Source organism: Eschrichtius robustus, chromosome 3, assembly GCF_028021215.1.
Source record: "Eschrichtius robustus isolate mEscRob2 chromosome 3, mEscRob2.pri, whole genome shotgun sequence".
In the NCBI taxonomy this organism is placed as follows: domain Eukaryota; kingdom Metazoa; phylum Chordata; class Mammalia; order Artiodactyla; family Eschrichtiidae; genus Eschrichtius; species Eschrichtius robustus.
Window position 1 is genome coordinate 44,101,998 of NC_090826.1, and position 14,517 is coordinate 44,116,514.

Genomic DNA, 14,517 nt, shown 5'->3' on the forward strand with positions numbered 1-14,517 from the left:
GTTTTAGAGGGGTAGGTAGTGAGAGTTGTGGTAGTAGTGAAAATGATGCACTCAGTTTAACTTGAAGTTTAATTTGAGACAGCTAAGGTATATCTAGATAAAGCCCAGACATCGTAAATAAGAGCATAGTGATCCAACCCTGAATTGACAATGTTTAGGTAATTGTGGAAGGTGTAGAACTGAATGCAGTGCCCAGGGAGATGTGTGTATATGTAAGAAAAGCCAGTAACAGAATCATAGGCAACACCAGCACTGTTGAGGAAGAAGTGCAAACACCGATTGAAAACTGAAATGAATCATTCAGAAAGGTAGCGGAAATAGAGTGGGTTTAGAAGCTAAGGACACAGAAGTAAAATAAGGACTGAATAGTGTCCACGGGTATTGATAATCAAGAGGGTGTTGGGGTCTTTGCTAGAAGAGTTCTGTCTACCTGTTCTTACCTTTCCTCCTTTAAAAAGGAAAAAATGATCAAATGATTTCCAGCAGCTCTGTCCTTGGCAAGAATTGTGAAGACCAACTGCCTCACAGGATCCAGTTTCTTGGGAAGTCATATCTGGTCATAGGATAAACATCCTATTGCTTGCTATTGAACTTAAGGACTTCTGCATCAATATTAAAGCATTTTGGGATCATATTTGAGATTTCATGTTCTTCACTGATTGCTCTCCTGATAATATCTGAGCTAATAAATGTCCATAAGAGCTATTATGGTTCATCATACAACTATATATAGGACTGCCTTTAAAAATTAAATATAAGCACCTCTATTTGTATCTGCTATAGAGTCCTAGCAGTTATTTCTTTATCAAAGTGTTCTAAATGGAAAGAAATGTATGCTGGCTGAATGACCTTTGGACCAACCAAGTCATCATCCAGTATACTGTTAAAATAAAATTTTAAAAGTATACTTTATTTTTAAACTATAAAAATTTAGAAACCCACCCCAAAACCCCAATAATTTTTAATACCAGAAATAAACCTCCCCAAGCATAAACTATAAACTTAAAGCATATTTAAGAGTGGGACATGTCAAACCTCTCTCTAGAGATCATTTTGATAAATTACAGAATTGTAGAGGAGATGAATTCAGTACAGACTTTGCTGAAGGACCATTTCTGTCAACTATGTGCTAGCCTACTGGATGAGTGAGGCCTTGGAACTATATAGCTTTACAACTTCTGACTAGCCTATATTAAGAGACATTTTACGTCTTACCTCTGAACGCATACATATTCTGCACTAAAACGAATTTCAGGAAAAAATTCGTATTCCCTGTGCGAAATACATTCTGATATTTCTTATGCAGTATCAGTTTTACTATCGGGTGCAAACCACTAAATTGATTACACTTCCCACAATGTGAATTATACTACTTTAAAAGCTTTGCCATAGGGCACAATGACCTCTTAATACTAAGGAATGAAGAGATATGTGTTCTCAGGGGCAAAGGAAATAATGGATTTGGTGAGAGGCTTCCAATATAACAACCCAACTTAAAGTTCATCCCTCTTGCCCCTTTCCATTATTTCTGGTAGACTGACCTAAGTTTAAATAAGCATTAATCAGAAAAGAATGATCACAGATGCTGGCCACTCCCAGCCAAAAGTTAAAGTAACAAGTTTCCACAGACAAAAAAAATAATCTGTTTTTTAAAATGCAAGAATACAAGTTCAAAGAGATTAAAAGATAAGAGATGGAAATTAAGCACGGCAGAATTTAAGAAACAAAGATTTGAAAATTGGGAAACTGAAAGTCTTATTAGAAAACCCAAAATACAAAATAGACAAGGCATAGAGAAAATAGGCTGGAGGGGGAAAAAATGGAAAATAATAAAAAGGTATAGAGATAATCAAGAAAAGACATGAAAAGAAATCCTGCATGTGTATAATTGACATTGCTGATAAAGAGAATTGAGCAAATCAAACTTTAAAAATTCAAATAGAAGAAAAATCACCTTGATTTAAAAGATAAAGAATTATATGGGCATCCAAGCAGAGAAATCAAGTCATGTATAGTGAGGGAAAAGATCAGGATGATCTCAGGTCTTCATTAAGGCAGAGAAGCAAAAGGCTCCAAAGGTCTGAGGAAAACAAAGTGTGCCAGGAACTTTACACCCAGCCAAAGTTGTCCTTAAAATATAAAGGGAATAGATATTCTCAAATATGCAAGTGCTTAAAAGCATACAACCACTTGGGAAAAAACTGCCTGATAATGAAATTTACTCAGCAAGAAATGAATCAAATTAAGGACTCAGGAAAAAAAGAAGCGGTAAAAGAAATGGTAGTAAACATTTTAGAAATTTTAAATTAAAAATGGGAAATTATCATAAGACAAATGAAATATCTGAACATTGTCTATATACGAATAATATAACCAGGAAGTAGGGGAACTCTTTTAAGTGTCCTGGTTTCATTTTTTATGACAGGAGTCATATACTATCTCTAAAACATACAAGACGCTAGAAAAGAACTACTCCAGCCTCTTTAATGTTTTCTGTAATTGTCCTTAATTTTGAAGGAGTCTTTTAGAACTAGATTCTCTTGTAGAAAAAATTTTTAAGTTGAACATTTCTTCACTTTTACATTTTTTTCTTTTGCTAAATCCAAGTAAAATTAATTTGCCAGATGTACTAAATATAGCATATGAGCCCACTTTTGTAAAACTTTTCCTATGTGTGTATCTGTATATATGTGTACATATATGTATATAAGGTATATATTTTAAGAGATGGTTTGAAAAAATGAAGTTCACTAGATATTAATAGTATTAATTTCTGGTTTATGGGTTTTCGAGTGATTTTTATACTTTGTTCTTTTACCTAATGCTTTTTTTTGTAATAAACACAGTTAAATTATCCTTTACAAGGAAAAATTGAGTTGTTTGGAGTAGAGCTTTTTTTATAAGCTTACCAACACAGTTTATATATCGTTTCTTGGAACTGCAAATTGGTAACCACTTTTTAGCAATACAGCAATTTGGCGATATGTAGCAGGAACCTTAGAACTTTTATCCTTTTTATCTAATAATCCCATTTATAAGAATTCACCATAATAGAATACAGTTGACCCTTGAATAACGTGGGTTTGAACTGCATGAGTCCACTTGTATGCAGGGTTTTTTCCAATAAATATTACTGTCCTACATGATCCAAAGTTGGCTGAATCTGCAGATGTGGAACCATGGATATGGAGGGCTGACTATGGTATTTGAGCATCCACAGATTTTCGTATCTGCCACAGATCCTGGAACCAATTCTCTGTGGATTCTGAGGGATGACTATAATCAAATACACACAAAAACAGCCTTATCCTATCATCATTTTACATATATTTTTATGTAGAGAAGAACTGGAAATAGCAAAAATGTCCATCTGTAGGGGACTGAATGAGTAAATTACATAGTATGTCATTAATATTCATATTTTTAAATAATCTTTAATGGCAAGGGAAAATACTAATCTCTCCAAGTGATTAAACATTATACAAAACATTTCAAAGCAATGTGACCTTAAGTGTGTGTGTTCTCTGCAGAAGATTGATAATTTTACACTTTTCAATTGATCTACAATGAATTTGAATTCATAATCAAAAACTTAAGTTTGTAATTTATATGAAAAATTTGTAAACTTATGAAACTCAGCTACTACTGCATAAATTATCAATACAAACTAAGAGTTTTCTATTTTTCAACTTGGAACAGTTATGCAATTATTGAACACTGGCAATTACTGAAGGAGGAACAAATGAGGTGCTAAAAATTACTATATAGAACACTGTTATACAAGTAAAACCTAGGTTACTGGGGTTTATTGCCCCATAAATACCTTTTGCCAGGTGGTATATACTGCCTTCCTTTGGGAAGGAAGACTGAACTGGGGGCAGTCTCTTGCTGTAGATGGGCAGATTGTTTTGTTTTGTTTTGTTTTTGGCCACGCCTCATGGCTTGTGGGATTTTAGTTTCCCAACCAGGGATCGAACCCAGGCCCTCGGCAGTGAGAGCGCAGAGTCCCAACCACTGGACCACCAGGGAATTCCCAGATTGTTTTCTTACTGAATATCTCAAATATATACAAAAGTAGAACAGTAAAATGAATACCCTATTCTCTAAGACCTGAAAGGAGATGAAATACTTAGAACACTGACTTTAAAAGAAAATCTTGAATTCTCCAAGTCACAGTTTAACAGAAAAGTATATGTTGGGCCAGGTTATCTCATTAACAAAAACAAATAAGCTGAACTCCACCGCTTAGTAGGATTCCGCGGGATGCTGATTGAAGCTTTTTTTTTTCAATTGAAGTATAATTGATCAACAACACTGTGTTAGTTCCAGGTGCACAGCATAGTGGTTCAGTATTTCTCTACATTACAAAATGATCACCATGGGATGCTGAAGCTTTAATATGAAAAACTAACAGTAAACACACTTGATCTTAACGTTCAATAAATGCCTTTCCAGGGCTATAAATACCACAGGAAAGCCTTCAACCTCCTGCAATAGATTTCAAGCATCTTCCTTCCATGTTGGAAAATATGGCAAAAGCCCAAGTGCTCTCATATTTAAGGAATGCATATCTGAGGAAGCAGAACAAAGATAACATTCTGTTCTTAAAAGACATTTGTACTTACTTATTCTGCAGGTTTCCAAATAAATCTATAGCATGATTTGGTCTAAAATCCCTGGCAAATCTCTGAGTTGTTTAGACAAGATGACCTCACCTCAATGTATAGTACCAAAAACAGCTACAAAATCTCCCACCAACAACACAAGTTTGAAATCCAACTATAATCACTGATCACAAGGCATTATTGGTAAACACCATCCTCACAAGTATACCTTCCAGGCAGTAGTACAGGACTCAGAATGGATAGTCTGGCTCACATTAGTTCCTCAGTAAATAAGAATTACCTTCCCTCCACTAAACTCTACTTCAAAAGATCTGATTCAATTCTATTTCCAACACATAACTGTGCTAACTTTAGAATTCATTTTGTTTTGCACCTCAGTTTTCCCAATGATAAAATGAGATAGCATCTGCTTCTATCAACCTCATATGGGTGTTGTGAAGATCCAATAAAATAACATGAAAAGATTCTTAGATCTTTTTCTAAAACTAAGTCTGTGATTTAGAATACTCTATTCAATGAGAGTAAAACAACTCTCTGAATTGTTACATTATATTCCTATCATCTAAACAACCAGATGAATTAACAAAATTTGACTCTTGTCAAAAAGATTTATTAACTTAAAATAGAATTACTTCAAATACAGACAAAAGCAAATTTCTGTTCAAGTTGGAATATTTTCAATATACAAGAATGTAAAAGAAAAAAATTCTAAATCTTCATGTTGAAGTTTTATTTTATTTTTTTTTTACCTTTTAAAAAGTTTTTGGCACTACAAGGTTCTGTAAAGAATAGAAGTGACAAATTTAAAACACATGAAAGTCTTTCCTAATTCTTAAGAACAATATATATAAAGTCTGAAGCAACCAAAGTATGAATACAGCTAATAGAAAATAAAGAATGTAATTTTTAAATTCTCTCTTTATACAATTCATCAAGGTTAAACAAAACATAAAATTCCCTTAAAAATAGGGTAATAAAATAGATGAAATTTGTATCACTCAATTTGGTGATACTAGTAAAAACTATAGTTCATATTTATATACAAATAATACAGTCTTTAAAAACAGTCTTAGAATTTAAATAAGCTATCTAAACGTGTTAAAATTTTAAATCAGGACCTGATTTGTTTTGCTTTCCATTAAATGTCACTTTTTCTGCTGAATGTAACTGACACTGAGGTACGGATACCCTTGAGACAGCAGGATTGGCTGGTTGCTGTGCATCGGTAGACCAGCTGAAAGAAAATGGACTCGCATTACTCCGACACGTTTCCTCTTGGTGGGTGGGGACAACGCTCTCTACACCGACGGGTGGCACATCTGTCTGTTGGACACAACACAGACAGGAAACTGAAAGGCTTGTGCCTATTTATCTGACAACCTCTTAGAATTAACTGTAGCTAGTTCTCTTTTTTTTGTATTAATATAGTAAAGAGGAGATGAAGCATGTCAAAACATTTAGTGGGGGGAGGAGGAGGAGGAGGGAAGGAAAATGTGGGTATGTGAAAGAAAATGGAGGCGACAAGAGAGATGGAGGGGAGGAATTAAGGGGAAAAAATCCACCAGGGAAGAACTTCAGACTCTCCTCCTCCCCCAAAAGGGCTTGTATGACCAATAGTAATTTCCCTCAGCCCTAGTTCTTTGCTCAGAATAAACCAGCCATAGTTAAGGTTCTGCCATTCTATAATACAGCAATGCCCCACCAAGTACAATGGATAGTTTACAAAGGCTTAAGTGTATCAAGCCTGATAATCATACCAGGGGCTTCCCCTTAGAAGTTATTTTATTTAGTCAACATTCCCAGAGTGCCTTTCTTTACTTTCTTGAACTCCTAGTTTAACTGTATTAACTCTGACTCTAGTTTTCTTAACTCCTAAGTTAACCAAGGGCTGAAGGCCAGATTCAGACATTCCCTATTTTAACTGAGATACTGCTGAGGCAAGTAGGCTAGGTAAAATGCTATTCATTACTTAGATCAAAGCCATTATTGGTACATTAGTACCAACAGAATATAATCAATTCTAATGTCATTCAAGTCTTAGTTTTACTAAACAAATTTGACTGTCACCACTCAACTCAAAAACTTCTACTAGATCCCCACCACTTACTAAGTCCAAACTCCTTCATCATATGGCCTCAGCCTACCTCCTCTAGCCTCATCACCTATACATTTTCCCATTTACCTCATCTAGTCCTATTATTTTCTCTTTTCTCTTTTTTCCTATTCTTTTCACTGAGGCAAAACTCAGTGACTTTGCATGTATTATGGCCTCAGCTAAGAACACTCCTCCTCTCTAATCTCTACATGATCTCTAGGAAAAAAATCCCATCTCTCTTTCAAGATCTAGTTTGAATGTCAAAATCTTGTGCAATTTGATCCCTGGTGTCCACATTCTGCTCTCTCTGCTAGGGCAAAGTTAACTGATTCCGCTAAGCTCCTGTTCTTTTCTATTTTACAGGTCTGGCTTTCCTAATAAAATATGCATTAAGTGCAGGGGTTTTATTTAATTCTTGCTTGAGCAATAAGCACCTAACACAGTCTGACACACAGTATGCTCTCTCAATAAATATTTACTGAATTCATAAATTTTCACTCCAAGATCCTGGCCTTTACAAAGGCTCCTTGTCCCAGAACAAAACCCACCCAGCCTGTGACAAATACGTAAGCAATGGTACCTTGAGTATAGAAAGGTTTGTTGGGCTGAAATCTGGCATTTCCCTGATGCATGAAGTTCTGATGCAAACCATAAGGCCACGAAGCTGGGACAAGAGGGAAATGGGGTCGTGGTGCATGTTCCCAAGGAATTGGAGGATTTAGTCCTGGAAATCCTGGCTCTGCATTTCAACAATAAAGGAGAGACATATTTTAAAACATCACTTTGTTCATTCAAATATTCCTTCATTCCACAAAGATTTATTGAGTATCTACCACTGACCAAGAAATATGCTAAATGCAGAGGATACCAAAAAAAAATTTTTTAAGGAATAAAAACACTGTAATTGTTCTCAAATTATTCATAAAGGAAACATTTAAGAAGACATACACAATAATATGTGGTAATTGCTATAACAGAGCGGTGGAAGGTGTCTAAAGAGAGGACTAACCCAATTGTTCAAGGACAGAGAAGGTTTTCCTAAAATGATGGACTAAATTGAGTGTTAAAGGACAAGGAACAAGTTACGCAAAATGGGACAAGGAGGACATTTTAGACAGAAGGAATAGTGTGTTCAAAAGCCAGGAAGCAGGAAAGTACAGCAAGTTTGGGAAGCTGCAAAACGATTGGCAATACAGAGACAGAGGTAAAGGAAGGCAGCGGTAAGAGAAAAGGTTGGACAGGTAGGTAGGATCTATATTTCAAAGAACCTTAGTACGTCACTAAGGAGCTTAACATTTTATCCTAAAGACAATGCCAACTAAACCAGAATCAATTATATCTTGGCCTGGAAGAAGATCCTATTAGAAGCTGAGGCATTGTGGTGAAATAGCTGAAAACTTGTGCATTGGAGCCAAACAGGTCTAAGTTCAAATACCAGTTTCAAAAATTACTAAGGTTTAATTATGAACCCCAGGTTGTTATGAGAATTAAATAAGATAACAAAAATAAAGTGGCCCGCACAAATTCCGTCATATTAAGTAGGAACTCAAAAAATAGGAGTCCTATTCTTTCTATGGCAAACCACCCCCACCAATCTACTTCCCTTTAAGATCTATCTTTAAGTACATCTTTCAAAGCACAGTAACCCCTGAATCTTCTGGATCATTGTTGGTGGCTTTTCTCATTCAGGATCACAATGTGGCAAGAAATAATCTAAAAGACACTGCCCTTATTCACTAAACTTCCTAGCAGGAAGTCAGGAGGTACAGGATAGGGAGGAGTAGGGAGCAAGAAAACTAAAACCCATACTAGCCACACTCCTACCAAGCTCAGTCTTCTCAGGAGGTAACCAGGTAAACAAAGCAGCTGGTTCACTGCAAGTTCATAAAGCCAAGTTACAACTAAGAGCTGAAGCTGCAGAGCTCAGAGTTTACAAAAAATAAGACTGGGTATACAGTACTGAGGTCCTGACCAATTGAGAAATGTTTTAACATAAAAGGGTATCTTTTAGAATATACTTCAATCTCTCTTGGCCATTTTTCGCAACCAAGTATTTTCATAATACAATTAAAGATAGTCTGAAAAATTATCATTAAAGATAATCTGAAAAATGGGGTAAAAACTACTCATACAACCTCCTACTACTCTAATACAACCACTAGTATCATTTTAATATATCCCCATCCGGTCTCTCCATTTTTAACATAATGTTAACTTTAGCTGTAATATTAACTAGGAGTTGCGCACCCATCCAACAAATAATAAATATTTGCTGTGTAACACTTTATTACATAATAATAATATATTATACAAATAATGTATCTACCTTACATCAGGCACTATACTGGACACCAGGGAGACAATGACAGGCAAGAAACAATTCATAACCTCTAAAAGTTCAGTCTAATGCATTATGCAGACAAGTAGACAGGCGATTTCAACACAGGAAAACAAGTGTTATAATATGGATAGCAAGGAAACATGAAGGAGAGAAATGATACCTAATACAACTGGAAGACAGGATCAACAAGAATTAAAGACTTCCTGAAGAAAGTGATCTAAATTTTAAAACAGAGGATGAGTAAGTTAGCCAAGCTTTGGAGCAAAGCAGAAGGAGGTGAGAGTGAACAGGAGAGTTAATGGAGAGGATATTCCTGGCAGAGGGAACAACTTAGGTAAACAATCAGGGGTAAGAGTACGGTGTGTTTGTAGGATGTTAATTAATTAGTTCATTAAGGCTGAAACAGAGATCAAGGAGGTAGGGAGAAGAAGGAGTTAAAACTGAGTCGATATATCAAAAGGCAAAGTATTGGGTCTGTCTTCATGGTTATATAACTCAGTGACTATCAAGATGCATATCGTGGCATGCACACAATAAATATTTGTTGAATGAGAGAAGCAGAGGCCACATTAGAATGGCCATGTATGACATATATCCTTTGATCCTGGAAATTTAAATGAGTTCCCACATTCTGGAATTTCTGCTCAGCAAAATATATTATCTGTATTATTCCAAAGAGGTCTGAGCGCTTTAAGGAATAATATATATTTGCTTAAAATTATCACTAAAATTATTTTGAAAATTGATAAAGGGAAAGAATCAAGCTTGTAGTCTGCATTTCCTATACAAACAATATTTCAGGATAGCCAAGCAATTAATAAGGAAAAGAATCACAGACAAAAATTACAGAAGAATCACAAAGAGTAAATAGAAAATACTGATAACTGTTAAATCTGGGTAATGGGGGGGTTCATTATACTTTAATCTCTCCTTTTGTGTACATTTCAAATTTTCCCTAGTAAGAAAAAATCTACATATAAAACTAGATTAATGGAATTTATCAACTATTTTTAAATATGCAAAGATAAAAAAATGACTGGATGGTAATACACCAAAATATTTCTGAGCAGTTCTGTCTAGGAATTGAGATTATATATGATTTTCATTTTCTTTTTCAAATGCTCTACAAAGAATATGTATTATTTAGATATCAGTAAAAAAAAAACACTATTCTTTCTTAAGCTACAAAGTGCTACTAATCTTTTTCTTTTTTAAAAATTGCTCCTTACTAAAAGATAGTAAGGATCTAGGGCAAAGATTACAGGTTTTAAAGAAAGAAACTGGTTTTAATCTTGGATCTACTATGATTATGATAGGATGATAGTTATTTAACCCTTCAATTTCCTCAACTGTAAAATGAATGCTAATAATACCTACACCAAGCAAGACTGCAGCGAAAATTTAAAATAATAACAAAATAATAACTAAAATTTATGTTTATTTCCTCATTTAATATTCACAACATCCCAGTGAGTTAGGTGCTATTAATGCACCTATTTTACAGATGAAACCAATGCACAAATAGATTACGCAACTGCCCAATGCCACATAATAAATGGCAGAGCCAGGATTCATATCCAGGCAGTCTGAATCCACAGTCTATACTCTTTACCTTTATCTAATGTTATACTGCCCCTCCACAAATATTGCTTGCCATCTTTTTACTCACATTTATTTCCCAGGTTCAACCAATAATACCAATCATCCAACCTTTCTACAGACAGACAGATACAAAAGAAGAAAAGGAAGGGTTACCCGAATTTCCCACTGTACCATTGTTCACCAGGGAATTTGGAGCCACAGTACGAGGCCAGTGTCCATCATGAGAGGAGCTAGGGATTGCCACAGGTCTGGCAGCAGGCTGTGCAAAGATGATGCTGGGATCGTTCAGGCCAATATTGCTGGGGGCACTGCCTGGTGCAGAATGGATCACTGGGCCATGAATAGGCCAGGATGGGGCAGGGATCTGGAGGGGGTGCATTGGCAACAATCCCATATTGTGCATGGGAGAATACTGAGCTGGTGGTGACTGAGGAAAGTTATACATAGGCATCTGGACCTGATGGGGGGACTGGGCCCCCTGCTGAGGTGGGCCAAGCTTGGGTTGGGATCCTGGCTGAGATGGAGGCTGGGTAATGGCAGTGGATTGGGAAGAGTTCTGTGGAAATGGCTGGGGCTGAGGAGAATAAGATGGTGAATCAGACTGCAGAGAAAAAAAAAAAAAGACATTTTAAAATTAATTTACAAACATCTTAATTATATAAAAGCAGAGATTAGCAAAATATAAAACTATGGAGTTATTTTACTAGAATATTATAAATAGAACTCTATGATATACATAGTAACAAATAATAACAGAACCTCATTTTATACGAAGGCAGAGTTTTTCCCAAAGTTCTCAAACCCTCTCTCACAGAGGCTTTATCTCATAAACCTTTTTACTGCCCAAAGAAGACAGCCCAGACATCATACCCATCATGTAGAACCCACAATTCCAATTTTAACTAGAAATTTACATCTAAATATCTCAGAGTCACTTTCATTCAGCTCCTCAACAAGCATTTACTGAGTGTCAATTAAGTATTGGGGGGACTTCCCTGGTGGTGCAGTGGTTAAGAATCTACCTGCCAATGCAGGGGACACGGGTTAGAGCCCTGGTCCGGGAAGATCCCACATGCCGCAGAGCAACTAAGCCCATGAGCCACAACTACTGAGTCCGTGTGCCACAACTACTGAAGCCCACGCACCTAGAGCCCATGCTCCACAACAAGAGAAGCCACCGCAATGAGAAGCCCGTGCACCACAACGAAGAGTAGCCCCAGCCTGCCGCAAATAGAGAAAGCCTGCTGGCAGCAATGAAGACCCAACGCAGCCAAAAACTAAATAAATAAAATAAGTAATTTTATAAAAAAGAAAAAAAAAGAATTAAAAAAAATTATGTACTGGGCATTGTTCTAGGTATTAAAAATATAATACTAACATGTATGCCCTCATAAAGCTTAAAGTCAATGGGGGAAAAGAGGAGGAACAGATAAAGATTACATAAGCAATCACAATACAGTATAATAATTACTATGATAAACACTGTATAATATACAATGAAATCCCAGAGCAGGAACACCTAAACCCACTTTGGGAGAAGGAGGGAAGATAAGATGAAGGAAAGTGGAAATCTTCCTGAAGGAAGTGACCTTTAAGCTGAGACTCAAGATAAATAGAAAACAGTCTGATAAAAGGGTAGAGATAAGGAAAAGGGAAGATTCAGTTAGAGGGAACAACATAGTTAAAGGTTTATAGGTACAAAAACACATGCCCTTTTAAAAAAAAGTAATTGGAATCTGAAATGGTTGCCTAGGCTAGGGAAGCAAATGGTTGTAAGCTATTTTTTACAGATAGAAACAACAGGACCTTGTGACTGACTGGATGTGGAGGCTGAGGGAGGAGTAGTAGTTCAGGAAACTAGATAGATAGCGGGATCATTCAATGAGATGGAGAACACAGGAGGAAGGCAAACCTGGGGAGTTGGAAAGAAATATAAGCTACATTCTAGACATGTTGAAGCTGCAGTGCTTTGTGAGACCTCCGAATAGCAATGTTCATTAGTCAGACTCTTACCCAAATCTCAGGTGAGAAAAAAGTGAGTGCTAGAAGCAGAAGATGAAAGTTAGGGGCACCACAGGAAAGTGATTATTAGAGCACGGGTTTTGGAGCCAGAACCTAAGGATACAAGTTGTGGTTCCAAGTGTCTGTTGACCTCATGCAAGAAACTTAAATCTCAGCTTCTTCACCCGTAAGGTATAAATAATAATAGAATCTACATCAGAGGTTTTTGTGAAGATTAACTACAACAATATATGTCAAAAATGTAAACACCAAATTCAGAATAGTAGATACATTTTAGTAGCAAGGAAGGGATAGTAGGAAGGTTTTAAGATGGGAACAGCATCCAAGAGGAATGCATAGGGCTTGTCAGCTGTGGGTAATTTTTTAATAAACCAAAAACAACAAAGCATTAAGAATTGTTAAAACCTGGTGGTAGTGCATGGATGTTTATTATTTTCTATAATTTTTCAACATTTTAAAAATATTTTTTAATAAGAAACAGGAAGAACGAATGCATATACAGCACATAGCACTCAATAAATATTAGTTAATATAATTGTTATTATATAACTTTTATGAAACTGTCAGGCCCATAGTAGTACATATTCAAATGTTTGAGGTAGGGTTAGTGGGCTCCTAAATGTTTTTCCAAGACAAGCCCTACTGCTGCTCTTCAAATTCTCTAAGAATTTTTTCTAAAATACAGATCACATCAGATTTAGCATGTTTTAACAGATAACAGCTTTGAAGCTACACAGACCTGGGTTTGAATCTTTTAATTTTTCTTACTCTCAGCTTCCCAATTTGTAAAATTTGATCATACCAATATCTACCACTTCACATGTCCATTCAAAGGATTAAATGTGATAATACGTGTGAAGCACTAAAAGCATAGTGTCAGATTTAGAGTAAGCATTCAGTTAGTATTTATTAATTTAAGAAGTGAAAGGTGAATACAGATTTAGACAAAGGTTAGAGCAACTCAGCAAAGTTAATATGAGACCTGTGAATCTGAACTCTAATTAAAGAGTCCATCTTTCACAGGATATATTTCACTAGGTATCCATATCAGCGATGAGAAGACACACAAAATTTCAAGCAAGTGAAGTGCCATGCATATATTGCCCTAACAGTACTAAACCCTTAATACATCTCAATTTTGGGGGCTATTTTTAATTAATGGTACTCATATTCTTCCATTATGCAAAAGCTAAAACATCAAAGTTATCACCTCATTTTAATCCAACCAACAACCTTATTTGGTAGTTACCTTATTTTACAAATAAGAAATAGGTTCACTGAAGTTAAGTAGCTTGCCCATAGATATAAACCCAGATCTACATTACTCCAAAAGTAATGCTCATTCCAGCTGATGTGCCTAGCAAGGACGCCTCTATAAAGCACTGTGTAATCTGGAAGATTGTATTTACCAATCTGAAAGATCCTATCACCTACCAAAATTAGTACTATCTTCCTGCCAAGACCAACCTATCTGCAGGCAGAGTACTTACACATTCTGAGGACTGTCTAGTCCTTATGGACTGATCACCTTGTTGTTGGGCTGAACCAGCCACCTGTTGGGCATTTACAAGATTGCGGACCAGCTGGGCTGCTAAGAGAAGACATCAAAAAGAAATTCAATAGATAAAGAAAATAACAGAGAAATGACAATCAATAAACTCTCTTCTTCGGTACAACAGTCTCAAATCTGAGATTTTATAAACTTGGACTTTTAAACTATGATTATGTTAGTGAAGAACTTTTAATAACTCATTTTTTTTCTTGTTTGTTAAGCCATTTCTCAATCCTTAGAGCATTAAAAAAAAATACACTGGTCCTGGAAACAAGAACAA

The 14,517-nt window shown here is 35.8% G+C and overlaps 1 protein-coding gene across 7 annotated transcripts in view; it reads right to left on the reverse strand.

Moving 5' to 3' along the window:
* Positions 1 to 5,564: 5,564 nt before the first annotated feature.
* Positions 5,565 to 14,517, reverse strand: part of TUT4 (terminal uridylyl transferase 4) — a 142,045-nt gene continuing 133,092 nt past the window's right edge. For 3 of the 7 annotated variants that reach the window (XM_068539887.1, XM_068539886.1, XM_068539884.1), the window contains exons 27-30: positions 14,176 to 14,276; positions 10,817 to 11,264; positions 7,301 to 7,459; positions 5,578 to 5,948 (exon numbers count right to left, since the gene is read on the reverse strand). In XM_068539887.1, coding sequence (XP_068395988.1) covers positions 5,881 to 5,948; positions 7,301 to 7,459; positions 10,817 to 11,264; positions 14,176 to 14,276 — 776 coding nt within the window. In that variant the 3' untranslated portion in view covers positions 5,578 to 5,880. Of the gene's footprint in view, positions 5,949 to 7,300; positions 7,460 to 10,816; positions 11,265 to 14,175; positions 14,277 to 14,517 lie in introns of all 7 variants that reach the window. The other 4 variants (XM_068539881.1, XM_068539880.1, XM_068539883.1 and 1 more) reach the window with 3 other exon arrangements.